Genomic DNA, 27,863 nt, shown 5'->3' with positions numbered 1-27,863 from the left:
TGAATATTACTATATGAATCAAACCCCAGAAAAATTGCTGGCAAATATCTTTTAAATCTTAACATAAATAAGATACATTGAACTGTACTGATGGATAATTATGCCTGCTATTCTGCATGTGATCTTTCTTATTAACATATTTTGACACAGGCTCCTCGATCAGACTTGACAGCCTATGTCAAAATATGTGAATAAGGAAGGTCCAGAGTCAGAAACAGAAAATATGGTCTAAGCAATGCAGAGAAAATTCAAATCAATGCAACATATATAGGTTAATGTAATGTCAAACAATTATTTTAAATTGATGTATTTTCAATGTATTTTCAACAGCAGTCTGTTTACTTACCACGAAACAGATAGAAATGCACTCTTTTTTATTGGTCCGTTTTCTGTGTTATCCATATTATCGGACATTTTGATGCTATCCACGCCCTGCTGTAACCTTAATCGTTCGTCGAATCTAAAATTCACCTATAATAATTTAAAAAAATCATCAAAATTGGTTAAGTATTTCTTATCAAATTCAGTGAAAATTGAGGCACGACGTTTTCTTCCTGTGCTTTTAATAGTTGAGCGGCAGGGCCATTTATTTTGATATTTGGACAAAATACAATCGCAATTAATACATTGGCGTATTTTTCGTGGTACGAACTACTTGTGGGCATTCTTCAACTGTTTATCTTCATGCACTGCTACTCTTTTAAGGCAATAAAATGATAATCGACCGCGGGCAAATAGCCTACACTGGCCACCATTATAAACATTGTTGCATTGTGGAGAGCAGCTTCTGAAACAAAAAATACGCACCACCCGCCTTAAAGATCGAAATAAAATGGAGACAGACGTTAAATCGTATTCGAACTCACTCCACTCACACTAAACGCCCTACGCTAAAACATCCCATTCATCGTTGTAAATTCCCCTCAGACATTAGTTAGAAATGCCAGGGTAAACGCGCACGAAGCGAACATCTCACCGTCTCTGCACCATCCAAGGGGGCTTTAAAAACCGGGCCGTGACGTAGCGCATGGAACGGGCTTTATGAAATGGAGCCGTGCCATTGGACCGGTATTTTTGGATTGACCCCGAGGTCAATTCTTCTTAAACTAAAATTAATAAAAATCAATAAACTGATAGGAATTTTGTCACAGAATCGTACCCAAGACTTGGTAAATGCTGACCCAATGGAGACATTTGCATACCCAAGGCAGTTGCATACTAGAAATGAAAGATGACTAGATTTTGCTGTGAAAATACTTTTTTTTTTTTAGAAATTTGCTTGTCTCGCATAAAGTGGATAAAAACTTTTATCTAAAAAAAAAAGAAAATTACACAGAACTTGAACAAAGAGTTAAGACTTCAACATTATATTTACTGCCACCTTCATCCCTCATCTATTTACAAATTTTCTACAGAGATTTTATACACTGTGAGATCAATGAAAGATGTGATGTCATACGTGCCTGTGTTCTGATGTGGTATGTCAAACCGTCAATAAATAAATTATCATAAAGCACCATAAAGTAAACTCTGAAAATGACATTCTTAACAGCAAATACTACAAAATTTCACATCAAAAACAACTTTTCAATTTGCAAATATGTACACATCACTACTAGTCAATGATACATTAAATCACATGCTACTATTTAGATTATCAGTCCATATCATTTATAAAATTATACTAATTAGAGCCCAGTGTAAAATTAACATATTAAAACAATACAGGACAGAAAGCATATGCACTAAAAATATAAGTAAAATGACAGGAGTTGAAGCAACATCCAAATAGAGTATAAATGCCTAAGAGGGCAACATGCTCAAATTGGATTAGATGCGATTTAAAATTCACTATACAATTCTAAAGTAATTTCTTAATCTTTCAAACAAAAATAAATCATATTTGTAATGTGTTACAAACACTGAACATTGTGAATTTAATGGACTGAATTACTGGCCTGTATCTAGGTCAAATCTCTTTTAGGAATAATACTACTAACATGTATGCATGTCTATTTGTGTGCAAAATTATGGTGGGAGGTATTGTTATATGACTCTATACATTTGTTAATGCCAAAAAACCAAATTTATTTTAAAATGTTCATATCAACAATAAATAACAGGGTTAACTAAATGAAAAAAAGTGGATAATAGTCAATAAAACCCTGAATTTGACTTTGTCAATGGAATATTCAAGAGGTGGAAGCACACATTTCTGTAGTTCACCTCATTGCAAGTCTGGTCATAAAAAATTTAATGTACTATGACTTGTCCATCCTCAGTCAAAAATCCACTTTTGTAGAGTTAAGACAAAAGAGTAACATTTTTTTTATAAGAAAACACTAAAACTCATCATTAAACATCATTTAAATTGTTAATAAAATGAATTTTCCCACAAAAGATGTCTGCAATTTTTTTCCTAAATGGTTTCGAAAAATATACATTTATAACATCTGCAATCATCACATAAAATTATGCAACAAAAATTATCCATCATCATTTAAAAACTTTGACAATTACTTAAAATACACAACTTCCTAAACATCAGCAGCCAATACTGTAACATCAATAAATCCCTTGCATATTTTGTTTCATAAAAATAATGTGAAAATGTTTAAATTCATCACAAATTTTATGACAATAACAAATATAATCAACTATGATGGTAAAGGTTGTACCGCTATTGAACCTTTTGTCGTAGCCTGAGTTTCATACTGGTATAGAGGTGCTGGTTGGCCTGCTCCTTGGTCAACTTACAACTGCCATCACGCCTTGACCGCTTCTCTGACATGTCACAATTATAGGCCAGAACCTCACCAACTTGCCTCTTTGATCCAGCTATTTTTATATCCTTTTCAGTACCTATGTCTCCTTTACTGCTGTCCAACTCCTCAGATTTGACAATCTCTGACGATCTCCTAGACGATCTTCTTGTGCATACTGGTTCATGATGCTCTGGCGTCAACTTTCCTAATGTGCTGGTTGACTGTGGAGTGTTCTCCTTTCCACCATTACAAGGAGTATTGATCGAGGACTTTTCCCCTTTACTATTCTTAAAATTATTGCTTGGAGTAGCTGTGCTTTCAGATATGCCACCCATTTCCTGTGTGGCATCCTTAGTCGACAGCCTTGTGACCATTTTTGTTCCCTGGAGTTTGTTTGCACTGTGTGCTGTTGTGACACTGTTTTGAGTGGATTGTGGAGACTGGTGCATCTTTTCCTTTTTACCACTGCAAGACTGGGCTATGCTTTCACTGTCTGCACTGGAATCATCAGGGGTTATTTTGCTGCACTGGGCAATATGTCTTTTAACTTTAGCCTTTTCTTCAGGTAAAAGTTTTACAGAATCTTTTACAGAGTTTTCGGGTGTCGAGTGTGCATTTGAAAAGCTTTTTGCTTGAAAACTTTTCTCTCTGCTAAAGCCAGCAACCTGCTTTTCTGGGTCCCCATCTCCACCACCATCATTAGCCACCCTGTACTTAGTTGGTGTCAAATACTTGGGAAATTTCCCATGTTGTCTCTGAGTATGTTCTTTGATTCCCTTACCCTCTGGGGCTTTGACTACAGGCGGTTGACTAGGAGTCAACTTTTTTCCATCAGCCTCCTCAAAGTCGAGTTTTATCCTTTTCGGATTTGCTGATCGTTCCTTGGGGGACTCATCATGAGCACGTTTCCTGTACATGCTAGGTGTAAGGATACGAAGATACGGACCATCCATTGGATCAGGAATTCTGAAGGGTTTCTGATACTGACTTTTAGACTGGGGCCCAGCCAGGCTTTTGGGCTCACGTGTCACAGAAGGATATTTCTTCTCAAACATCGCCTGACTTTTTGGCTCTGGCGCTGTATTTACAGGGCTGGACATACTTTGTTTCTTTAATCTCTCTTTCTTGAGGTATTCTTGTCGTGAAAATCCTGGAGGGTCTATCAAGACAACTACACAGCTGGTGTTGTCTGCCCTCAGGCTTCTCTTGCGCCACTTGTCTATGGCAGTATTCACCAGGGTGCAAGCTGGGTTAATCCAGAAATTTTCTGTCGTGTTCTAAAAAATGCAAAAAGGAATTTTTAGGTCAATCTAATTAAATGCAGTGACTGCAAACTGTATTTTTTCCTGGTGAATTTATTCATTTTTTATTATTTCTTATCCATTTCTGATATTCTGTATTCAAGCATATGAGTTGGTAATTTTTTCAATGTTCACCTATGTAAAGAATTTTATTTTTTTATTGTTTTTTATTTTATTTTTTATTTATTTATTTATTTATTTTTTGTAAAGGAGAGGTCACTACTATTTGCCAAAGCTGCTTATCCTAACAATTCAAAGACATACCAGACTATTAACAATTCAAAGACATACCCGACTATTAACAACTGTTTCGTATGTTTGCTTCTCCACACAATGCACCATTTCTGCCAGGTCCTGTGAAGTGAACATATTCAGCAACCCATCAGTGCCTAGGATCAGACAGTAATCAACCCTGTGGTCAAAGGGAACAACATCCACATCAGGCTCTGGTGAGACCGAGTATTCATTGGTCGAAGAGTTGTAACTCCACAGGTCACCTGAAAAACATCACATATTACATGGCATATTTAGCTTTGAAACATATGTACATTTGGAGATGGCACTGAGACATATCAACCCAGAAGTCCACATCCTATCATAAAACTTCCTGTACATTATTGCATATTATCTTCAAAATACTCAATGTCCCTTCATTACTACCCAAAATGTCTTTCCAATTTTTAACAGTTCAGAGATTACAATTTACAAATATTCAAAGTCTTGTTAAAAAATACAATAGTGATGATGATAATTAGTTAAGTATAATAATAAGTTAGTTCCTAGGCTAAGTTACCTAAAGACCTTGCAACTGCTAGAAAAGGTACATGAACTAGCTCTGTGCTGCGTCGAATAGGACCTTTATGGTTGACAGAGGCCCGCTTCCACACCACTCTGTTTACCCCAGACTTCACCATCACACAACCACCAGCATCTTCTATCCTCTTTTTCTCAAAGGGGCTTTCTGGCTTATGGTCCTTTATGAAATGATAAAAAAATCACTGATACATTTTGAGATAATTAATAAATCCCTTTTATTTAAAATTAAGTTGCAGTTCAAATCCAATTAAACAGGGACTCTTTTTTTTTTTATTAAAGACATTCTAAACGTGTCATTATCATTACCTTTGTAAGCTGTTTTCCATGTACCTTCTGGGTTTGTGGATCTTTGTACCCTAGTATAATACCCGAATCACCAACATGGCCAATATAAATTTTGCTATTTTTCATAATGGCCACACTGGCAGTGGTGCCTGCTGTGCTAGGAAACCCAGATGATGTTTTAGACCAATTACCTGCAAAAGAAAAAAAAATTAAGGTCCATCATTTAGAGGACTCCAAAATCTATATACACCATTATTCATATAATTACTACCCTGAGCTTTTAAGTCCAATAATGACTGTCTCCATTACTAGAAAGTGTGTGTATGTCAGCTTACATAGGCATGGTATTTACCATTAATTATGGGTATGCAATCATCAACTCCATCTATAACAAAAAGGCAGTCTCATTGTTTACCACACCTGTAAGCACTACACTATGATGAATGCTGGTGAGCTCCTTTAGTAATACTACTAGTACATGAATCATGATTAAAACAATAAGTATTAATGACTTCTTAATTGACTTAAAACATTTTTACTGAAAGAAAACAATCATATTTTTAACAAAAAAATCCACTATTCAAATTTATTGATTTAAGGGCATGGTAAACTTGTCAAACCTATGCAAGAGAGCTAGAATTCTAGATAATAGTCAAAAGCATGAATCTGACTCAGTGCACTTGAAATGGAACAACAGGTAATTTCTTGGGTTCGAGGCACACAAGTCCTACTACTGTCACTAGTTCACTATATTGCCTGCAGGAATCTTAAGCTCAGGGTAATAAGCTGATAATATAATTATGTTGCCCTCACATATTTGACAGTTCTAACTGAATGTAGGGAAAGTGTGATAACACTTGTAAACAAAGCAAAAATGTTAATAAACAACATACACAAAATCATAGATAAGTTGCTAACATATTGAATAATACACAAGGCAGGAGACCCATTTTACCATATCTGACAAAAAAGCAGTGCATATCATGGTAAATCATTTGCCTACAATGACAAAGGCATAAATACAAACATAAACTCTAGAGCAAAAAGGACAGTGTTATCACAGTTGGCCCATAGCCAGCTAATCACCTGAGTGTGCAGGCAGAGACCTGCAAAATGTAAATACGTTTGATATGCCCATACAGGTTTTACTACTAGACTGCCTATAGTTTCAAATAAAAAAATCTTGTCCAGTCCCCACAAGATCATGCTTCTGGTACTCAAATACAGTCTGATAAACATACCCTTTAACTTTACATATCCTTTAACTTTGGGCGGTAAAAGACTTAGCTAAGCGGGAAAATGTTTTTACGAGTAAACGCTCCAAACGGCCGGTAACGAAAACGTACCTCTTTCCTTCCACATCGCATCATGTGTAAGTGTGAATGCCAGCTTGATCGATGCCTTGATCTTTTCGTCATCCTCACTCCAAAATCCAGGCTGATCTTTTAAATACTGAAGTAAATGCTTCTTGGCGAACTGAGAGGCTTCTGGTCCGCCATGACCATCGTATACGGCGAAAAACCCGAACAGTATATCATCGCCGTCTGGTGACTTTTCAAAGTGTACTTGGGTAACATCTTCCATATATTTTCTCATCCCTTGGTTAAGACTCATGGTCACTCTTAAGTTAGCCCCGATCCCTCTGCATATTCCTTCCATTTCAGGGAAAGAAGAAGAATTTTGATATTCCCCCCTCCACATATTTCAGCTTCGTTTATTCCTCAACTTCATAAATATGCATTTGTTCGGGCCTGACACTAGCAAGACCAGCTGATTGGCTGACCTCCACGAGGTCAATGTCCAAATTTGAATGTGAAAAGTCATTTCCGTTTACTTGGGTTTCTATCGAATAGAGATCGGACTATGAACTATCCAAATTATGCAACTTTTCTTTCTCATAGATCTACCTACATAAAATAGCTTCTATATAGTAAAATCGATGAATTTCATGCCTTATTTCAAGAAATGATTGAATAGATATTTTTCAGTTCCTTGTTTAGTATCATATGTGGACACTCTCGGCTCAAAACGGAAATGCGCAAAATAGATGCGCATAAGTAATTTAAACTTGGCGTGACTGGCAGCAAGTGTAAACATTGGCCGGTACGAGTACAAGTAAGTAGTTTCTTTGATGAAAATGATACAGCTTAACAGTGTTTAAGAGGTGAACAGAAAATGGTTATTAAGAGGTAATTACTACCCGTAAATTGCTGTGATAAAGGACAAACTCACAGGTCGTCACCGCGAACGTAGAATACTGTGCTGCAAGTGGCAGCTACAGTAGAAGTGTTTCATACTCTAGGTGTTACTATCACTGTCACATCCGGTGACATAATACGGCATCTTCATGAAAATCAGTTCTTTTTTATGAACTATGTGCACCGATTCGTGTTACACCAATCTGTTGCTATCGTTATTAAACGAAGAAAAAAGACAAGAACGACAGCTGTTATTCTTTCGTTCATCTGGTTTTCTTCAAGTAACTTAACACTTATAATACAAAATTAGTAAAGAGAAATACCCAATCTCGTGAAGTTGTGTGTATTGGCAGCAGTCTGTGCAACTTTGTCACTTTCTTATGAAGAACCAAACTGTGTTCTTTTTTCACAATTTGCCATAAAATCCTGTGTAGTACCAACAGACTGTTTCATTTTGATTTGGATTTAAAAATTAAGACTGGCATATATTGTGAATAATTTTTGTTCCAAAATTAATTGAGGTTTAGCATGATGTATATTGTCATATCCCAATGTTTTCTCAGTCAAAACAATTGTCTTTCTTTAGATGCGCTGAGTTTTTTCTTTATTCGGTTAAGGGATTTATTTTCTTTTCACTTTTCACTGAATTGCCCTTATCCAGTAACCTCAAATGGACTACTGTGAGGGTTATAAATGTATAACAGTACTTTTATAAAGCTAATGAAATGTTTTTAAAGATTTCAAGGACATTTCAAGCATTTTCCCCAATGGCTTGCAGTCCAGTTTATGGTACAAGTTTTCCCCTCGTCATCCAACATCTCTGATAAAACTTAGGTGCTTATCACATTTTCCAGATCACACTAAAAAAAATGTCAATTTGCCCCCTCCCCCCACCAACTTACAGTCATTTTGTACCTCCACCAATTTACAAAAGTAAATCCATACTTTAAAAACCTGTAAAGTATTGAACAACATTGTAAAGCTACATTGTATCCTTACCTAACACCTTCCCTTCTATTACTCCCTTCCTGTCTGAAGATTCATATCATTCAGTGAATTTGAAAGTCATTTTAATCTTTCCAACTTAATTAGAAAATAAAAGGCTGTAAAATTCATGTTTATCAACTTAAACATAAAAAAGATTGAAGACGATAATGATTAAATTAAGGATTGACACCATAGGATGATTCTGTACAGTTATGAAAGATATCACTGTATTAATACAGGTAATTGAAAGGTTGACCCCCAGCAAGTTGAAGATAAACTTATTCACAAAATAGCTAAATTATTGAAATGCTATCAGATTTTGAGGTTTGTGGAGATATGAAATTTTTATGATAATACAATATTTTTTTCCAGTTTTAACCTACTGTTTCTAGTGCATCGCCATGTATCTGGTTTGTATGTGTACATGTATTCTTTGAGAGGCAGGGATGTGTTATATTCAAGTTGTCTGTAAGATGTCTGAGGTGTTATCATAATTAAATGGGAGCAAGAGATCAACCACAGGGGTTAGGTTTAAATGATTTGTGGTTGTGATCTCATGGCAGGTGTTTTCAGGTGAAGTGAACCTGATCCACCTGTAGCAATGGAGAGGTGCATACATACACAGCACTGAAGGCAGTGGATATGGAAATAAAAGCCTACATTATGTGGTGTGTATGGGAGTTATAGTAGAAGGAGGAAAGGCATGAAATTTCTTGACATATCTGGAAAGATTGATGTTACTTGACCACCCTTGGCGATGGTTGCAAGTCTTTTGATATGATTTAATAGGTTAGCTTTACATGAAATATTCTATAGGTTTTATCTTTGTTGTCATCAGTTTGCTTTTACCTCTGGCTGCAGGATGTTACCTGGACCAAGAGTCCTTCAGCAATAATTACATGTATTTCCGATTATATTATGGTTACAAGTCCACAATTGTTTACGCTGTGTTGATTTTATTTTGTTTATGATTTTGGTGTAGAGGTGTTCAACAGACTCAACAGACACATGTTACAGTCACTCAAGTTTAGAAGGTAAGGACGTAGGTTTGAGTGCTTGACACATATATATATATATATTTGAGTAAATACACTTTTATTTGGTGAACGCTATACTTTTGCAAAAATTATGAGGGGGCTACTCACTATAAATACTGCATTAATTGGAACTCTAGTACTTATCTCGTTGTGCATCTGCAGTAATTGTGATACCTCTTGGTTGAGGCATCTAACAAAAAAGTAAGAAGTTAGTTATTTTTATAGGAAGTAGTATTTATTTATTTGTTTATTTAGTTATTTATTGTGAGGGGTGTATGTTCATGCCACTTAATTTCACTGAAGAAAACAGATTTGTGTTGAAGCTACATGTACAGTATGTAGAAGTTGAACTCAGTCTTTATTGTATATTATCCTGCTGGACAATCTTTATCTGTGCTTTGATAATCTGCACACCATGCAGACTGGCAGGAAACCCTGCTGTATATCCCTTATATCACTTCATTTAGACAAGCATGATATAATTATGACTTACCGGTACAATGATTTTGCCATGCATGTGTATTTAAGTTTGGAGTCCTTTTTTATCAGGCTGCCTTTTTCTTATTGTATGACTTTTAAGAGATTTGTTGGTTGTTTTTCCTTCTGTAAGTATACCAATAACATATTAAATACTGAAAAAGCTTTTATGCTGTAATTTGTTTAGATTGCAAAATGAAATTTGATATTGCAAGTAAAAATCAATAGGTTCAAAACCTTTCAACTATTTGTCCCAACTTAGAATTACCTTTTAAGCTTGAGTTCACAAATTAAAATTTGAAAAAGTTTTAATAATTTATGATTGAAAGCACATTTAATTTCCGGCATAAAGTATTGTTCCACATTTGAAAAGTTGAGCTGATATCTTTCATTTGCCATCCATGTTTTCACAGCATAAAGATAAAACTGTAATTGTGACTATTGAAACAGGTTGTGAAAGGAGGACGACATAAATCCATCTTCAGTAGTTTCACCTGTCACCTTGCAGACTTTTTTTTTACTTTAATGTATACATAAGTAATTCTCTAGCTCAGTCTTTTCATGGGTCTCTTTCATCCCCGGTAGTGGCTCTGCTTTGCTGATCCATGTTCATTTAAACCCAGCCAGTGTAACAGCCCCGATATTTACCCAGGTAGCATTGTGAAGAATTGGCCCTTTGAGGAAACAAAATGTTTGTGCGACTTTCCTAGCTTTGTTGGCAGAGAAGAAGAAAAACAGCGTAAAGAAAACACGATGTGTTTGCAGTGGGAAGGCAAAGCCCAAGGTGCACAATGAAGTCTTTTGGTGAAGAAAAAACATCAAGCAGTTGAGCACAGTACCCAGGGAGTTTGAACAGTGTATACCTACAGGATGTGCTTCATTGAATTGAGTCGGTCGGGGTCTGGAGTGGTGACAGCCCATCCAGGCATGTTAATCCCTGAGAGATAAGAGTACAGGTTGGGAAGGTCCTTGGTGTTTGGTGATCAGAGGCTGTATGTACACTTGAGATATATACCCCAAGAAACTTGAGCTTAGGACTAGAAATGGTGAAGATGATCTACTTTCCGTGACATTGAAGGTATTTATCATCACACGTGAGGCTTTGGATTGCTGAGTCTGTCTGGTTCCCATGTTATTAAAGTAGGACATGCGTAGTCCACATGTACTCATCATGCTGATGAGTGAGTAGCCTACACATTGAGCTGGAAGTGGTCACCCAGAGAACACTCAGAGATGACCAACAAACACACTTTGGTGCTGCTGAATTTCTACATATAGTATGTTGAGTCTCACATCTAGGGTTGTGCAGCAAAAACATTTGAATTGTTGGACAAAATTTGAAACTCCCCCCCTGTCTAAAGTGGTAATTTTTGTCTGAAATTAAAAGGAACTTATTTGATGTTCATAATTTTCTAAGAAGAGTTAAATAGGATTTGAACTGTTGATGGTTAACCAGAGAGGAAGAGGGGTGAACCAACCACAACTTCTTATGGAAATTTGATGTTTGCTCATAAGCTTATTTTAGGCCTGTGTCATAACTCACATGTCTCTGCAGTGTTTGTGGGCGATTCTCCTTGTTAAAATGAATTGTAGCTCTGGCTGCAGCTCAGATTTCATGCCTCATTTTATGTGCCTTAAATGTGATTAATAGGATTTTGTCTTTTTTTAGCTTAATCTGTGACACTGAACAAGAAGTTGGAGATTGTCAAGAGCTTTAGGTAGCTCTGCATTCTGTACATGTATTCTTAGTTTTCCATATATATATATACGGTATATATATATATATATATGTGTGTCTGAGAAAACTAGCAGTTGAATTGGACAATTCCTCAGAATATCATTATTGTTCTATAAAATTATGTTGGGAATGAGGAGTTTTCAGAAACTGATTTCAGTGACAAATCAGTGCTCCAAGTCAAAAGGAAGGAGGGTACCACCCATGTAAATCAATGTTAGAACTAGCCATTTATTTTGTTATGTGCATCTGTTTTTTGTTTTTAAGTCGATAATATTGACTGTATTGTTCATATTACACACTCCATACTGCTGCAGAGGAAAGTGTTTACCTATGTTTTGTCTCTTACTTTCAGATCATGAATTGTGTGAAATGAGTCAGCTCTGGCTCTGACCTGAGAATAGACAGTGGGACAGCAAGCAGAGGGGACTGTGACCTGAGAATAGACAGTGGGACAGCAAGCAGAGGAGACTGTGACCCGAGAATAGACAGTGGGACAGCAAGCAGAGGAGACTGTGACCCGAGAATAGACAGTGGGACAGAAAGCAGCAGCAACAGGTGAGGTGTGGACAGTAAGTGGCAAATCCAGTATTCACAGTATAGTCATTGTCATCCAAATTCAGGATAATTGTTAGCTTTTTACCCTCCTTATAAATGAATCAGTATCATACCTGTGGAACCCAGTCCATCCCTGAATATAAATTACAGTTCAAACACTTAAATTGTTTGATTAGCAGGTTTGTCATGACTAAATTTATCATTGATAAGGGTGTTAACGTGGTAGAGAAAAGATTTGTGTCGTTTGGTGATTATTTAACAAGTTACAACCTCACAGAAGGTAAGGCGAGAAACTTAATGAAAGGTATGTTGTAAAGAAAGATGAACTGAAATGTATATCTCATTTAGTTAATTACTAGTGAAACTGGTGAGAAGAATTTATACAGTACTAATACATGAATAGCATCAGAGATATAAGGTGTTAATTAAGAATCTATATTTTTACTTAATTAAGGATTTCACATTCAGTTATATTTCAGACAAAAAGTGAATTTTTTTTTCAATTTTGAATTATACAGAACAGATTTATCTGGCTTCATCTTATTTATAAGTACTCCTAAAGAGAGAGTGAAAGAGGGGGCAGGCTACTCAGGGAGGGAGGGAGGGGGGCTTCACTCAAAAGCGGTGACTTACTGCATAAGCTAATGCTTATTTGAAATAATTATTCCATTGTACAACTACTTAACATGTGGATGGTATATTATTATTAAAGTAGACCAGTGCACACAGAACAGGTAAGACCAGGGAGGGTTAATTGCTATAATTGGTGGGGCACGCTGACATCACATACACAACCTTGATTCATGAAATGGAAATTAAATGATTTCACTCCCTGCAAATAATGGGCTGCAGGTGAGAACATCTGATAGTCAGGTTCTCAAAGTGGAGTTGATCTAGACTGGAGTGAATTAGTGCTAGTGCCTGTATTCAGCATCAACACGCAACCTGTTAAGATGTCTACTGCTGTCAGGAAGTCCCTGCAAGCTAAGGTAGTCTGTTTTACTTTTATTTTTCTGTGATATATATATATATATATTGGAGAGGAATGGTTTTGTTGCTTCTTGTCTAAATTTATGTGGCACTTAAGGCTAGCTTATTACAGTAATTAATGCATTAACTTGGTTCCTTGGTTCCTTAGACATGAAGCTGTCTAATGCTCATCAGTAGGAATACGGTAGTTCAGGTGAGACAAACTGTTATCTGTTGCAATAGAAAAAATGGAAAGGTTCATGATATAACTAATTAATGTATTTGGTAACTTAAAACAAGTACATTTCCATTGAAGTGTATTAGACCCAACTAGAACTCATTTGAGGAGCTTCAGGTATAAATAAAATATATGTGGCACGTCCATATGGCAGTAACCAGATAAATAACACAAATATGATTTTTACCTTTTTTCTCCCCCCCCCCCCCCCCCCCCCCCCCCCTTGTCCAACTACTACTTGACTTTTCCAGCTGGCATTATCAAGGATAGACAATGTTGATCAGGAAACCCTGAGTATAAATCTTGGCCATGTACAGTGTGTATGCATGTAAAGGTCAGTCTTGACTGTGTTAATGGAGTGACCACAGGGAGTTATGCAGGTGAATTAGGATTACAGGTACTAATTACTACCTGGCCAGTCTCTAAGGCTACCTGAACCAGCTGAAAGATTGTTAATCTGTCTTCCTTTGCCCTGCTATCCCTTTGATTATTCCCCGCCAACCTGGGGCTGTCATAAGTAGAAACAGTCATTAGAACAATATAAATGTGTTTTTATTAGAATAAGCATATCGTTACATGACATAACTTGGCAATATTTTCCTCACACCTTGCCAATATTTTATAGCCATTATCCCTTTGATCTCTTTCTTATAATCAATTTCTATTGTATTTCACCCCTTAGGATGTTTCACTTCAGTCAAAAAGAGGGCGCTTTGGGCAAATCCTTCTCAGCTGGGTTCAGTTAATAAATGCCATGTTATTGAATCTGTTGTGCCCTTGTCAAGATATGACTAAGGCACTATAATGTGGGTCTGTTTATTTAGAGGCACTAATCAATACCTGCTCCAATAGACTGTGTTTATTTCATCGGCTGTGGGCTGAGCCCCACCATTACCATATGAAAGCATGGCCAGTGGTTTAGCGAGTGCATTTCCTAGTCAGTGCACAGAGTGCTGGCTAAGACGTTTTTAAGTCCCAGCTGTCAGAACTGCTCTCAGATGTGCATTCTTGAAGAGGCATATATTAGATTTTGTGTATGGGAACAGTGCTGAAATGGATCGGGGACCCTTAGGTGAGTCTTGTTGATCTAGTGAACTGTGACTGGGTGTATGACTTAACACCAGGGCTTTGTATGGGGAGATATGGCTGTATGACAATAAATTTTAGCTGTTTCTATTTTTTTTACGACGGAATGAAGTGTATGAGGTGCATTATTAGAATTCTTCTCTGTGTTTTCTTTTAATGATATCTTTTAGGTCTGAAGCACTTTTGGCATTAAGTCATCCTTTAGGTTTATTTCTAGACAGATATTATGTTCATGCTTATAATTGATCTTTGCTAGTCTGTATATAAATTATGTACAAAAGGAGCTGTTTATGTGAAGGATGCATGCTGGCATTTTGCATATGACTGGAACTGAAAATATTTGCTGTATTTATGCAGTCAAAGTATCCCCTTCTTTGGAGATATTTTTCTCAGATCCTCATTTGAAGGTACAGGATTTTATACATCTTCAAAGAAACATGTTGCATATACATGATGATAGCTGTCAAACATGAAGTTTCAAAACTATATAGATATATATATACATATTTTTTGAAAATAAGGGCTTTTCTCCCCTACCTAATTTGGTTGGGTATGACGTAATGGCTGCTTCCTACTGATTGGAGCTGCAGCTGGCAAATCTATAGACTTCTGGCCAGTGAATGCATTATGTAATATCTCTTATTGATATCCTTATAAGCAAATATTAGTTCTCCCATCAGACCTATTTGATAATATTAGGTGAATTATAATTCCCTATTTATGTGATATTACTGTATCCAATATAACTAGGCATCCAGTGCAGAATTTGAGTACAGTGGCTGTGCAAAAAGTAGCAGGGATTTCTTTACTGTTCAAGTTCAGGTTTATTATGTAACATGTAATTGTCATTTCCATTTGTTGTCATTTTTTTCTTTTTTTTTTTTTTCATTCTTACAGTTTTCTTCATTTTACTGATAAATCATAACTGACTGAATATGACTCTTGCAGATGCAGTTGCATGGTTTCCCAGTTGTCAATATTGTTCAAGTAATATTTCCAAGCTTGCGTGTGTGCTGGTGTTCCCACACAGATGCAGTTAATGATTGATACTGACTGCCATTTTTGTGTATCCTAATGTGTCTCATTAAGGCTTTAATTATGGCTTCAGATATAATCTGTCTTATACTGGGATTTCATGGTAATTTTATGACTTGGTGATCCCTGCAATGCTCTTCGGGTAAGAGATCATAATTGTAGAGCTCATGCATGGCCATTATATAGTTGCTATCATTTATAGCATACAGCATGAAGACTTGAAGACTTAAAATAGACTCATTCTTTAACTGGCATGGAATATTTTATTGGAAAACAAGACACACTTCTAAGGAACACACAGGTAGCTACAAAAAGTGGGTCAAAATATATTTGTTGTTGCAAAGGTTTGCATGAGAAAAGTGATGCTTTGTTTTGGGAACTGTAAGCTAACACTTAAACACAGCACATATATAGTTGCTTCTTCTAATAGCCAGATATGATGGGGGAGCTTAAATAAAAGTTTTATTATATTATTTCTTTAATGGAAAGCTGGAAAGATTTAATGGAAAAGTCTGTCTATGAATTGAACATATGTTTTTTTCACTGCATTGGGCACAGTGAGAACCAAAGCACTTTCACAATATAATCATTAAGTCATTCTTTAAAAAAAATCTAAATACTTAGACTTGAAAAATTGCAAACAGTTTGGCTGGCATTCATACTCTTTCTTGTATTTGATTTCCATAACAAAGAGTTATTTTTCTTTTTAATGGCATGTTATTGTATATATATATGGTTTTGACTTATTGAGGGTTTTTTGTCTTTAAATTACTCTTTAGCCATTAATAAACTGAATTTATGCGTCTGCTTATAAATATATTTTGGTCATTTGAAAAAAAAATTGGAAATATGATCAAAAGCTTGGTATAAATTGGCCTCGGCATACAATTGTGTGATTCAGTGCCATCTCTCCCTATATTACAAACTGGCCAAGCAAGGATCTATAGGCAGTGATGCAATAAGGCTATGCAGGCAGTGCAATAGGTAAGCAAATTTGGGTAGTTAGATAGGGAGTGTTTGGAGCGTTTCTCATGGAGGATTTTATTTCTAAATTAAATAAAACATCTGGCATGTGAGACATATCAGTATCACTGGGCTTGGCAAGGCAAATGTCTCATTTGAGTTATTTCAAATCAATCAAATGCCCACCCGATGGAAAGATGACAGCTGAATTGTAGCCGAAGAAAAGAAATTGTCCCTTGTAAAAAAGATAATGATTCAATAATGTGTGCATCATTGCTCCCAGTGAATAGCCTTCATCACAAAGGCACAGTGTGGGCTGCTCGCTGTTGCGAAACACTCCATGCGATCTCGTGAGAGATGCTGATCATTTTCCAGTGCAGTTAAGAGTGCAGGGTAATAAACTGAATGTGTTTACTACATGTATAGGAATATATAGCAGCACTGGGTATGGAGCTGTCCAGGGTAGATATGTCTGGTAGGATATTTTGAAGGGTTGTCTTGACTCTGAAAAATATTGAGACATTAGGGGTATAAGAATAAGTTATAGATACTCATGTCTAAGTTACATATTTTAATTAAACTGTGCACAAAAAAAAAATTAAATTATGATATGTGGAATCGTGTTTTTTACAATTAAGATTAACATATTTACAATGTCTTCTGGGATTGGTTTTGGGAAAATATTGTATTTTGTTTCAGAAATGTATGTCTGAGTCACTTTTTTATAGAACAAAAAAAGGAACAGGATGTCTTTTCAACTGTAAAATACAATAGAATACCAAATGGATTTTGTTTGTGTCAATTAGAACCCACCCTGGGTGTCTAGTTAAACAAGAAATTTGTCATTTCCTTAAACTGTATGACATATTGTGAAAACAGGTCCTTAGTGGTTTTTGATGTTATATGACAATTATGCAGAGTTTAGGCAGGTTATATGTTGATGTTTAACAATCAAAATGTTTGATAACTGAGTTAAGCATTGTTTTATAAATTTTATAATGTATTACATCTTCTTACATTTTATTCTATAAGATGAAATTAAACTGACCATTTTCAAATCATAATTTCAGCCTCTTTACAGCCAGAAAGCAAGTGTGCTCCCTGTCCCCAGGCCTGCAATGAAGAAGACACAACAAGGCTCCACCAAAATCCCTGTTCAGGGCAAATCACCGTCATCGAGCAAGTTGCCTTTTGAAAAATCCAAATCTGACCTTGCAGCCACAGCTGTCTTCAAGAAACCAGACAAGCCGCCTATGAGCAAGAACTATCTTAGTAAGAGTCATGACAATCTTGCATTTACTTTACGACGACGTGCTAATACAGCACCAAAACCACGACCCCAATCTACGCTAGGGATACCAAAGCCAGAGGACTATAGCAAAAGATTCTATATGAACAAGGATACAAATAAAAGTCCTGCTCCTACGACACGCATACAAAAATCACGTCCTACAAGTGGTAGTACGACATCTTTGCGTAAAGCAGTTAGTACACAAAGTATAGAACGCACTGGTTTGTCGACACCAACTAAAAACATGGAGGCCAAAAATGGAGGACTGATGAAGAAAAGTTCTAGCATTCAGAATATTGACAAGACTCCTGTTGTTATTAAACGGGCAGCAAGCTCCCAGACTTTAAGCAAAGAAAGAATGGGGAGAAATAACCGTGTCTCTGCCCCAGCAAATGTGCTGGCTTATAATGCAGAACTCTTAGCAAACTTTGAGAAAGAGAAACGCATATTGGAAAGTAGAATTTCAGAGCTTATCCAGATTACAGAAACTAGAAAAGCAGAAATTGAAAAATACAAAATAGAAACAAGAAGACTGAAGGAAAAGCTTCCCTCACAAGAGGTTAAAGAGGAACTTGATTTATTACGCAATGAGAACAGACTTCTCAAAGACAGATTGCAAGAGCTTGGAATATCTGTGGAACAGATCACGGACACGGAGAAACTGTCCATGCTGAAGAAATCCCATCACGTCCAGAAACACCTGACTGTGGGCTCAACTCCTGCTACCAGTGCCACAAATAGAACTGAGTCTAGCTCAGCTGGGCATGAGGAGGGCCCTGCAGGTAGCAGTGCCTCAGAAGACAAGCCTCAGTTAGGCAACAGTGCCGTGTGCTGCACAGGCAGCATAGATAACATTGCTGGTTCCTGTGCAGGTGAATCAGACACGGGGCTGTCTGTGGGTGAGCTTTCCTGTGTTACTCCAGACCACGGCTCCTGCTTCTCCATAGCTGAGAATGCTAACTGGGAGACCAAGAGTAATAAGAGCAGCGATGTCTTGAGTGAGCTCTCCGTGGCTTGTCTTCAAGACAGGATTCTCCAGATGGAGGAGTCCCATTACAGCACCAATGAGGAACTGCAGGCCACGCTGCAGGAGTTTGGAGACATGCAGGAGGCTGTCAACGAACTGTCCATGGAGAATGAACGGCTGGCAGACGAGAAAGCGGTGCTGCTGGAGTCTCTGTGCACCCAAACTGAAAAGTTAGAGAACTGTCGCATTCAGATTGAACATTTGAAAGCACTGCTGTTGACTGATATCGATAATGGTGATCGCTCTGAGCGTGAGGTACAGTTGGTCTCGCTCCTCAAGGGTGCGCAGGAGGAGCGCGAGGAAATGATGCTCAAACAGACGGAGCTAATTAACAGTTTCCACGCAGTGGAAGGAGAGAACAGGGAAATGGAAGACATCATTAAAGCGCTACGCGACAAAATTCACATATCTGAGGACAAAATAGAGAGCCTCCAGGCAGATAAGCAGGAGATTGAGAAACAGGTCCTGGAGCAGAAAGAAAGGATTGAGAACGATCAGCTTGAAATCAATCGCCTCAAGGCCCTGGTAGAGCATGAGAAAGCTAAGTTAGTGGACTTGGAAAGCAGCAGGAATGTAGAAGACAAGTCTGAGCTGGAGACCCTTCTGCAGAAACTGAGACAGGAAAAGGATAAAGCTGAGACTGAACTAGCTGAGGTGCAGGACACATTGGCACACAGTCAGTGTGAGGTATGTACTTAACTGGTGGAGAGAGAGGGAGGGAGGGAGAGAGAGGGGAGGAGGAGGAAGGGGTGGAGAGACAGGCAGAGAGAGGGAGGGAGGGCAAGAGAGATAGAGAGAGGCATGGTTATTACAGAAACAACCCTTTATGAATTAATATCGTGAAAGAAAAAAAGGCAAGTTTAGAATTCACCAGTATGTTTACTGATATATGAGATGAGCTTGCTAGTTGCTGCTAAAGGCACTACCCCCCATACCAGCCACATTAATCACTGTGTACTGAGTGAGTGTGGATATACATGTATACCACTGACTCAGATCATGGCAAATTTGGAATGGCAACAGTGACTGCACTTGTATACCCCAGTTTCAGCTTACCTCTGGTTTCAGTTGACCCTATCGTAAGTGAATCACAGGGAAAGCAATATGTGCTTTATAAACCAAGCTAAATATACACACCTGAAGTCCACCACTTCTCCTTTTACCTGTGCACGTTCATCTAAAGGTGTGTTTACAACCCAATGTGCTGCAAGCTGAGAATTGCAGTGCTTTTTTATGTAGATAACTGCAATCACCTGCTGGGTTGTTTATCCTCACAGAATGCCATGTATGAATGATTGGGTAGAAAATACCAAGGTATGAAATAAATGTCTGTTTTGTTATATTTTTTCTTTGTCTAAGGGAAAGGGATTTTTTTTTAAGTGGCTAAATTATTATTCCCGAAACTTACCTGTATATGAATGCTTGTGTTCATGTATATTCAAAGGGAATGTCTCTAGTGCTCCAATAATGTGAGGCTTTTCTTATTTTCATTTAGTTTTGAAAAGACATGATAATAAATGTCATTGGAGTCCCTCGCTACCTGTAAGGTACATCTCAGATCACACATTGACAACTGATGATTATTTAAGAGTTGCCTAATATTACTCAACATGGCCAAACCATTAACTTAACACTCTAGCAGGAAGCAAACTTTTGAAGTTGTAAAAGAGAGTTAAATCCCCTGTAAGGAAATTACTTGTTAGAGCCTCTCAAAGTGGACTGGTCCAGTTCAGTATACCATTCAATGTGAAAAGGGCCCCAATCCCAGCATGCACAGTGCAATCGTGGGGAGGGAAGATTGCTGTTTCAACCTTTCTTCCTTTTGTCAAGTGCATTTCACTTCTTGTAATTGTTTGTTTAGGTGGTATTTGATATTAAAGTAAATGTCAGTGTAACAGCTTGGAGTCCTTCAACCCATAGAGTAAACAGCTTTATGTAAGCAGATAATCATGTTACAGTATTTTTTTGTACAGTTTTTACATTTTTTTATATTATTATTGTTATTATATATTGGATGCTCTTTTCTCTAAATATCAGTTGCACAGTCATCCCGTGCAGTTACAGATAATAGCTATTTATACCAGTCTTGCTTATGCAGCTTTTCTAGTTATTTAAGAGATAACTTAACATTGTTCTAATTTCCATTTTTTTCCATAGGTCAGCAAACTGAAGGAGACTCTGACCACTTTGGAGGAGGAGTACAAAGTGGTGAAAGCAAACCAGACAAAGCGCGTGGATGAGCTGGAGACACAGATCCAGAAGGTGACCACCGAGAAGATGGAGCTGCGCCAGGAGGCTGACACCCTGCGCGACCACATTGACCAGCTCTCTCAGGACTGTGACCGCTACCTGGAGTCCAAGAAATCCTACAACGCCACGCTGAGTGACCTGCAGCAGGACCTGCGTGAGTCGCGCCTACGCTGCGTGGAGCTCCAGAAGGAGATCGAGGAGATGCAGCACCAACACGAGCAGGAGATAGAAGACTGGAAGCAGTTCCAGCAGGACCTCCAGACGGCAGTGGTCATTGCAAACGATATCAAGACAGAGGCGCAGGAAGATGGAGAGAAGATGAGGACTGAGAATGATGTTCTCAGGGATCAGGTAGGGTGGCATGCTAGGCCAGGGTATGGTTTCAAGATATAGAGTGTTTGGATTTTCACCAAACTTAAATCATCAAAGAGGGAAGAAGACTCTGAAAATTACTTTTTATCATTGATCTATCATAATGAAGACTCAGCATCAAATAAAGTCAATATGGCCTTAATTATTATTACATTGGAAATATTTCAATATCTTGAAAATTTTACTCATTAGCTCTTTAGTTACAGTATTTATTTTAAAATTGAAAATGATGACATGATTTCTGTGTGGGTTCTATCAAGCTGTTATGTACTGCTAAAACGTGTGTGTAACAGAAGAATCATATGTTTTTGTTTTGTAGATAAAAAAGCTGCAGAATGATTTTGAGAGATATCGTGAGGAAGCCGACAGACTAAAAACCCAAAGAACAATAGAAAACAGATCTCCAGGTGTGATTTCTTCCAATGAGCTGAAAACACGCATCCTGAGTTCTGCTGATCGTGAGCTGATTCTTTTGCGTCAAGGACGAAAGCCAAGTGACGCAAGAGGTGGAAACCAGTCGCAATCTGTGAAAAATTTAATCCGATCTATTGAAGATCAAGTGAAGACATCTTCCAAGTCATCTAGTCAGAACAGCTCCAGGAGGGGCTCTATGGACAGTCTGGGTCCCTGTAGCCCTGCCAACATGGGGGCAACAAGTCCTAAATCAGAGACAATCAAGTCCCCAACAGGTGACTTACGAAGAGCAAGTGTAGCTGTGGACACTCCTTTTTCACATAAAACTGTATTTAAAAAGACTCCTGATTCCGCCAAAGATGTGCGCCTCCAAAGACATTCCGTGACCTCGCTGATCTATGAGAGCTCACAACAGCAAACTGACGATGCCAAATCTTCGCCCTCTCTGGCTGCTCCTACAGCCAGGAGTGAGGGAGAAACACCAAAGAGAAGTCCAGCGATAACCTCCATATTGACAACAACACCAAGAAAAAACAGTATAGCTGGGTGAGTATCTTATTACCTGATGAATTTTTTTTTTCTCTACCAAGTTAAATATAACAATGTTTCCTTTTTTCCTTTCAAGTTTTATTGGTATTTAAAAATTTACCCCTTTTATCAGTCTTGTTTCTCATTATTCTCATCAAGATCTTATTTGATAACAATCAGTTTTATTGTGTTGAGATATTCTAAAGAAAATTCAACATTTGGAATGTGTCCTCATAATATCGTGCCTACAGATGCTATAGATATAGCATTTGGGTTTCCAAGATTGACCCAAGTAAGTTTAAAAGTAAGGCAAACGGACCATTAAACTGGTACAATCTGTTTACTGCAGCTGGTAGCTATAAGTAACACTCATTTCAAATAAGTCTAATTCATGTTGCACGTGGACTGCTACATTAACGGTCTCCAGGGGGTAGCACAGCAGTCAGGGGATTAATCATTTAAGTGTTTTTTAAAGGTTTTTTTTTTTTTTCGTCCAAATTGGCTTTTTTGCCTGTAGTGCTAGTAAACAGAAATGACAGTTAGATTGGCTACATAGCTTTGTATTTTGGCACTCAAAGGAACAGAATAAATTCATTGTATGAACTGTCAACGTGGCGTCAACTTTTGTAATTTGGAAAATAATCACAAAAGCAATCAAATATTCCTTCATATTGAAATATCACTATATGATTGGAAAAAAAGTTATTGTACAGTTTGGTCTTATATGGATAATGGATACTGCATGAAATTTCATATATCTGTTACTCCATTATATAAAGAAAGACGTTCTACCAGTTAGATTGCAAACAGTTTGTGTAAAGCAAGTATTGCTTTATATTAATCAAACAACATTAATATCATATATATGTGACTGGATGGGGCTGGTAAATGCTGATGGAAGACCTGAGAAATGTTCATTTATTCTGGCTTATGCTAGCACTTCAAGTCCATTTATATACCAAGTTATGACTATTTCACAAAATAATCCTTATTTCATTCACACGCTGCAGAGAATGCGTATAAAGGCAAAGCCCTCTTGTCCCTTTGAGCATTGTAAGCTGTGTCCCTAAAGGTATGATAGAATTGTGAGAAGTGGCTTGAGAACTGAAGATGCTGCCCTTTTTTTATTTTGATTCCATCCAAACAGAAAACATACCTCCACTTAAATACAGGCGCCCCATGAAGATGAAAGATGTACATGAAAATGTTATGAAAATTGTGCACTGAAGTATCAAGTGAGGCTTATAAGTTCCATTCAGTATTTTTGAATAGAAACTTTCTCACAGACTGAGTTTTGGCATGAAACTTTGGTAGATGGCAATTTCCTCTTTGGGCATCGGTGCACCCCACGACCCTTGGAGACCTTCAGCGACACAGTGAACCAATATGTCCACCTGAACAACAACGCGGTCCTTAATTGACATTCCATGCTTGTGCTCAGCAACAATGCTTAAATAGGAAGAAGAGTAAATCTCCCATGATCAGCAACATGCTGTCATTGATAATTTTTTTCCTGTGAATGGCAGAAACTGACATTTTTTTTTTTTTTTTCATAGTGGAGGGCAAAATAGTAGAAGTGAGGGTCTAGTCTGATGCCTCTGCATTTGGTTGAAACTTACAACTCCTCATTTTTAACAAATTTAAGATAAAAAATGGCATTGCTACTTGCCATCTCCTTTAGTCAATTAACTTTATTGAAATCATACTAAGAAAAGAGTTAACTTCTCACCATGCCAGTGTTTTCTTGAATAAAAAAAATATGACCCTCAACTCTCTGGCAGTGCATGGTCATTTCCCAGCACTTCCTTCCTGTAACTCCAGTCAAGGCTGAGGATATGCTTGGAGCTGGAGTGTGAAAGGAATGGATGGCTCTTGAAGATTACTGACATCTTGTGGTGAAGTTGTTGACCTCTGCAATTTGTCAGTCTCTAACCCTTCAGCCACACTGCTGTACACACCATGGCACAGCTCCAGTGCCTGCACCCATGTGAATGTTATGGTGAACATAATGCAGAGAGAAATATGGGGGGAAAAAAATCAAGAATTTGTTCCTGTGTGTGTTTGTGAATATATGGCTTAAAATAATGTACGCTTACTCTCCCAATGCAGACAATGATGTGTTCATGCACAGGATCTTCACATATGTGGACTTCACATATTTGGACTACTGTGGTATTCACAGTCACTTTAACAAAAAAAAAAAAAAAAGGACTAGAAATGCAAATTTCATACATGTACTTAAGTGTATCATACTAGGCTTAAACATAGAAATACATCTAATAATGTTGGCCCATAACTAACAATTTTAAAAAGTAGGGTGGGGTATCATGAAACCTTATATATAATCTAGATCAAATTTTACCCAGAGCGTACCCTTTCCTTCCAAAACTGCAGTTCGTTGGAACCCCCCCCCCGGCTGCTGTACTGAAATGACAGTGGCCCACAAAAAAATGACAGACATGAATTGTTTCACCTGTTTGTACCCTAGAGTGTGCCGTCTGACTGGTCATTGAACCTTTTTTTGTCCGTTTTCTTTCAGGAGTCCCGAGGTGCGTGACCCCCTGGCTGCACTGGCCAAACAGATGGGCGGATCCAAGAGGAATGCCCTCCTCAAATGGTGCCAACAAAAAACTTTGGCACATAGGGTAAGTATGGGTGCAGTTACTTTACAAAAAAAGTCTTATTTAAAAAGAAAAGAAAAAAAACTTAATGCTAATTAAATATATTTTATATTAAACAAGTTTAGTATCTAAAATTTGCTGTTGTTCCAGGGTATTGATATCACCAACTTCAGCAGTAGCTGGAATGATGGGCTGGCTTTCTGTGCTCTCCTCCATTCCTACATGCCAGATAAAATACCATACAATGAACTCAACAGCCATGATAAGGTACAGAACAGAAGAATCAATCATGTTTTGATAAATATTTTAATCACAGTACCCGATAATAAACAAATTGCTCTTGAAATAAAATTGTTATCATTTATTATGGACCATCTCTCACTTTTCAGCTATATTTGTTACGAGTTGGTTTTAATTTGTGGATAAAGCTCACATTTTTGAGTCTGCTGTTGTGTACGTAGCAGTTCACCAAATTATGTTATGTAATTCTTTATTTTACAGAGGAGAAATTTCACATTAGCTTTCAAAGCTGCAGAGAAGGTTGGAATTCCATCGACTCTGGTAAGTTTGTGGACAACAGAGACTCCATGTTTTTGTAGAGACCTGTGTGTGTGTGTATTTTTTTATGTGATACATTTTATATTTAAAATATAGTTGGAGAAGGCTTTGGTAAAGTAATGCTGTTAGTGTAATTTTTTTGCTTTCTAAAAAACATCATGGATAGTAAAAATGTTAGGGTACGGCATTTATTCTCCTAAGCCGCCATTTTCTCTCTCCAGAGTATCAGCGAGATGGCAGCCACAGAGCGTCCAGACTGGATGCAGGTGATGGCGTACGTGGCCAGCATATACAAACATTTTGAGTTTCATGGTTGAACAGCGGGGATCGATGCTTCACTGGGACTGCACTCTGACGTGTTTAGTGAAGAGGAAATGTAGATTTTAGTAATACACGAAGATCATTGTTAATTTTTTTTGTCACGGACTTGAAGGTACTTACTGTGGGGGATGGAGAGATCTGGAACACTTACACAACATAATACAAACTAATATTCATAAGTGAATTACATGTGATATAAGCAGTGAATATTTGATGAGTGGGCTTAAACAGTGGAAAATAACAATTATTATTTATTTTTTTAATCATTTAAAAAAACTTTTTTTGATCATTTTTAAGAAGTTTTTTAAGTTATTATAAATGATGTAATTTCCATGTTTGAACTACTCATAACTGGTACATTGTAAGGTAATCAAAAGCCATGCTTTAAACATATTATGATAGGCTAAAAACGAAGCATTTTTTTCCACGTGTTGCTAACCATTAATATAAATAGGTGCATGTACTTTACTACTTAAAATACAATAATTGTAACAGTGTATATAGATGTAAAACAAAAGTACGACAGTGACAAGGCAAGATATCACTGCACCAATGTTTGTACTGTTTTGAAGGGTAACAAGAGGAGTTTTGTGGACATTTTTGGTTTCTGTAGTCAGCTGTAGAAAGAGTAGGCGTAAATATATAACAAGTGATTTTAAGATGTGAGGCAGACCTTCACCTTCATAAGTTATCCTTTGAAAAAGCAAATCACAGCAAAATCTATGCCAACCATACTCTTGACCCAGAGATATATAACATGAAAGGTGAGAAGCATGTTGAAACTCTACTCACATTTGTAACCAAACCAAAACCCTTAAGAACATGAACCTATGTCATTAAAGAAAATTATTTTATTGATATATATTACCATAATTAAAATATTTTTATGCTGCTAGTTCTGGAATAATATTGGCAGGATATTCTTTGTGCTTTTTTTAATCTGTGGTTCCAGTTTTGTACATGTATTGTTGTATTTGCATTGTGGGTCATTTGTTAAGGTGACAGTGTTACTTTTACTTTAATTCACTTTTCACAGGGACTTAGTGTATCTTTACTTGGAGGGCATTATTTATTATTTCAAAAATTTGTCTCATTACTTTGCATATAAGAGCCATTATAATATTTTGTAAAGCGTAAATAACCTGTTTGCTAGCTTCTGTGTATATTTATGATTTTTTACAGTGGATAATTTTATGTTACCATTCAGCATGTGTGCATATTTGTAACATTAATTTAAAATGAAGAATTGTCCCAAGAATTATATATATATATATATATATATATATATATATATATATGGTAGGTATATTGTAGAACAACCTGTCTCTTTGGGCTTAAGCCTGTGTAACATTGTAAGCTGCCAGCAGCTTTCCACCGGTATTTGTACATATCAATGTTGTAATACAAGACAATCTGTGGAGAACAAACAAGGGTAGTATCACAAGAAATCCCCTCCTGCACAAATGCACTGCTCAAATTTACATGTACCAGCACATTATAGTCAATGTACATCTGATAGCTAAAATTACAACACTTTTAAATTTGTTCTCAATTTTGTTGTTGTAAGTTCTTGTTGAATTGGCACTATATTTCTATTAATTTATTTTTAATTGATCAAAAATTTTTTATCGTCTTATTTGTTCTTGTCACAATATGCTATATCTCATTATTTTATTTATAATCACATCACATTATATTTTGTGCTCATCATTAAGTTCTGACATTTCATGTAAATAGCTGATATCACAGTTTTCTACCTTTAGGTATACCCATACCTGCCACACAGAATTTTAATCACTGAAAAAAGTGTCTCAGTTTTATGTTTTAATGCTAGCATGGTCTTTTTTCTTTACATGTATAATTCTTCTTGCTGTAAAATTCTTTGTAAATGTGCAGCTTATATTGCTGGTCATGGTTTCTTGTTAGAGGTTTTATCTGCCTTTTGACGTACAATTAAAATTATTGAAAATAAGGACATTTTTTCTTCCATTTATTTCAGTTCCTTTACTCTTTCATGGGATTAAAAAACAA

At 36.9% G+C, this 27,863-nt stretch overlaps 2 protein-coding genes across 8 annotated transcripts; one reads left to right on the top strand and one right to left on the bottom strand.

The window, feature by feature from the left end:
- Positions 1-1,351: 1,351 nt before the first annotated feature.
- On the bottom strand, positions 1,352-6,939 carry LOC106174902 (uncharacterized). The gene is made up of 5 exons (XM_013556673.2): positions 6,514-6,939; positions 5,189-5,358; positions 4,860-5,040; positions 4,358-4,563; positions 1,352-4,042 (listed from the first exon to the last, which is right to left on the bottom strand). The coding sequence occupies exons 1-5, from the start codon at positions 6,866-6,868 to the stop codon at positions 2,681-2,683; spliced, it is 2,274 nt and encodes a 757-aa protein (XP_013412127.2). The 5' UTR covers positions 6,869-6,939; the 3' UTR covers positions 1,352-2,680.
- Positions 6,940-7,164: 225 nt separating this feature from the next.
- Positions 7,165-27,804, top strand: LOC106174880 (cytospin-A). Of its 7 annotated transcripts, none has more exons than XM_013556625.2 (9): positions 7,165-7,282; positions 11,957-12,159; positions 17,521-19,455; positions 20,926-21,369; positions 21,710-22,350; positions 24,872-24,977; positions 25,104-25,220; positions 25,455-25,514; positions 25,733-27,804. In XM_013556625.2, exons 3-9 carry the CDS (start codon positions 17,569-17,571, stop codon positions 25,826-25,828), a joined length of 3,351 nt encoding a protein of 1,116 aa, XP_013412079.1. In that variant the 5' UTR covers positions 7,165-7,282; positions 11,957-12,159; positions 17,521-17,568; the 3' UTR covers positions 25,829-27,804. The 7 variants fall into 7 exon arrangements, with proteins under 7 accessions (XP_013412079.1, XP_013412078.1, XP_013412081.1 ...); XM_013556624.2 differs by having other exon boundaries at positions 11,957-12,173; XM_013556627.2 differs by lacking the exon at positions 7,165-7,282 and adding an exon at positions 10,336-10,944 and having other exon boundaries at positions 11,957-12,173.
- The last annotated feature ends 59 nt before the right edge of the window (positions 27,805-27,863 follow it).

This window comes from Lingula anatina, chromosome 1 (assembly GCF_051362555.1).
Source record: "Lingula anatina isolate TDL-2025a chromosome 1, LinAna3.0, whole genome shotgun sequence".
Lineage (NCBI taxonomy): Eukaryota > Metazoa > Brachiopoda > Lingulata > Lingulida > Lingulidae > Lingula > Lingula anatina.
The sequence above is the reverse complement of the archived record's forward strand: the minus strand, read 5'-3'. Positions and strand labels throughout refer to the sequence as shown.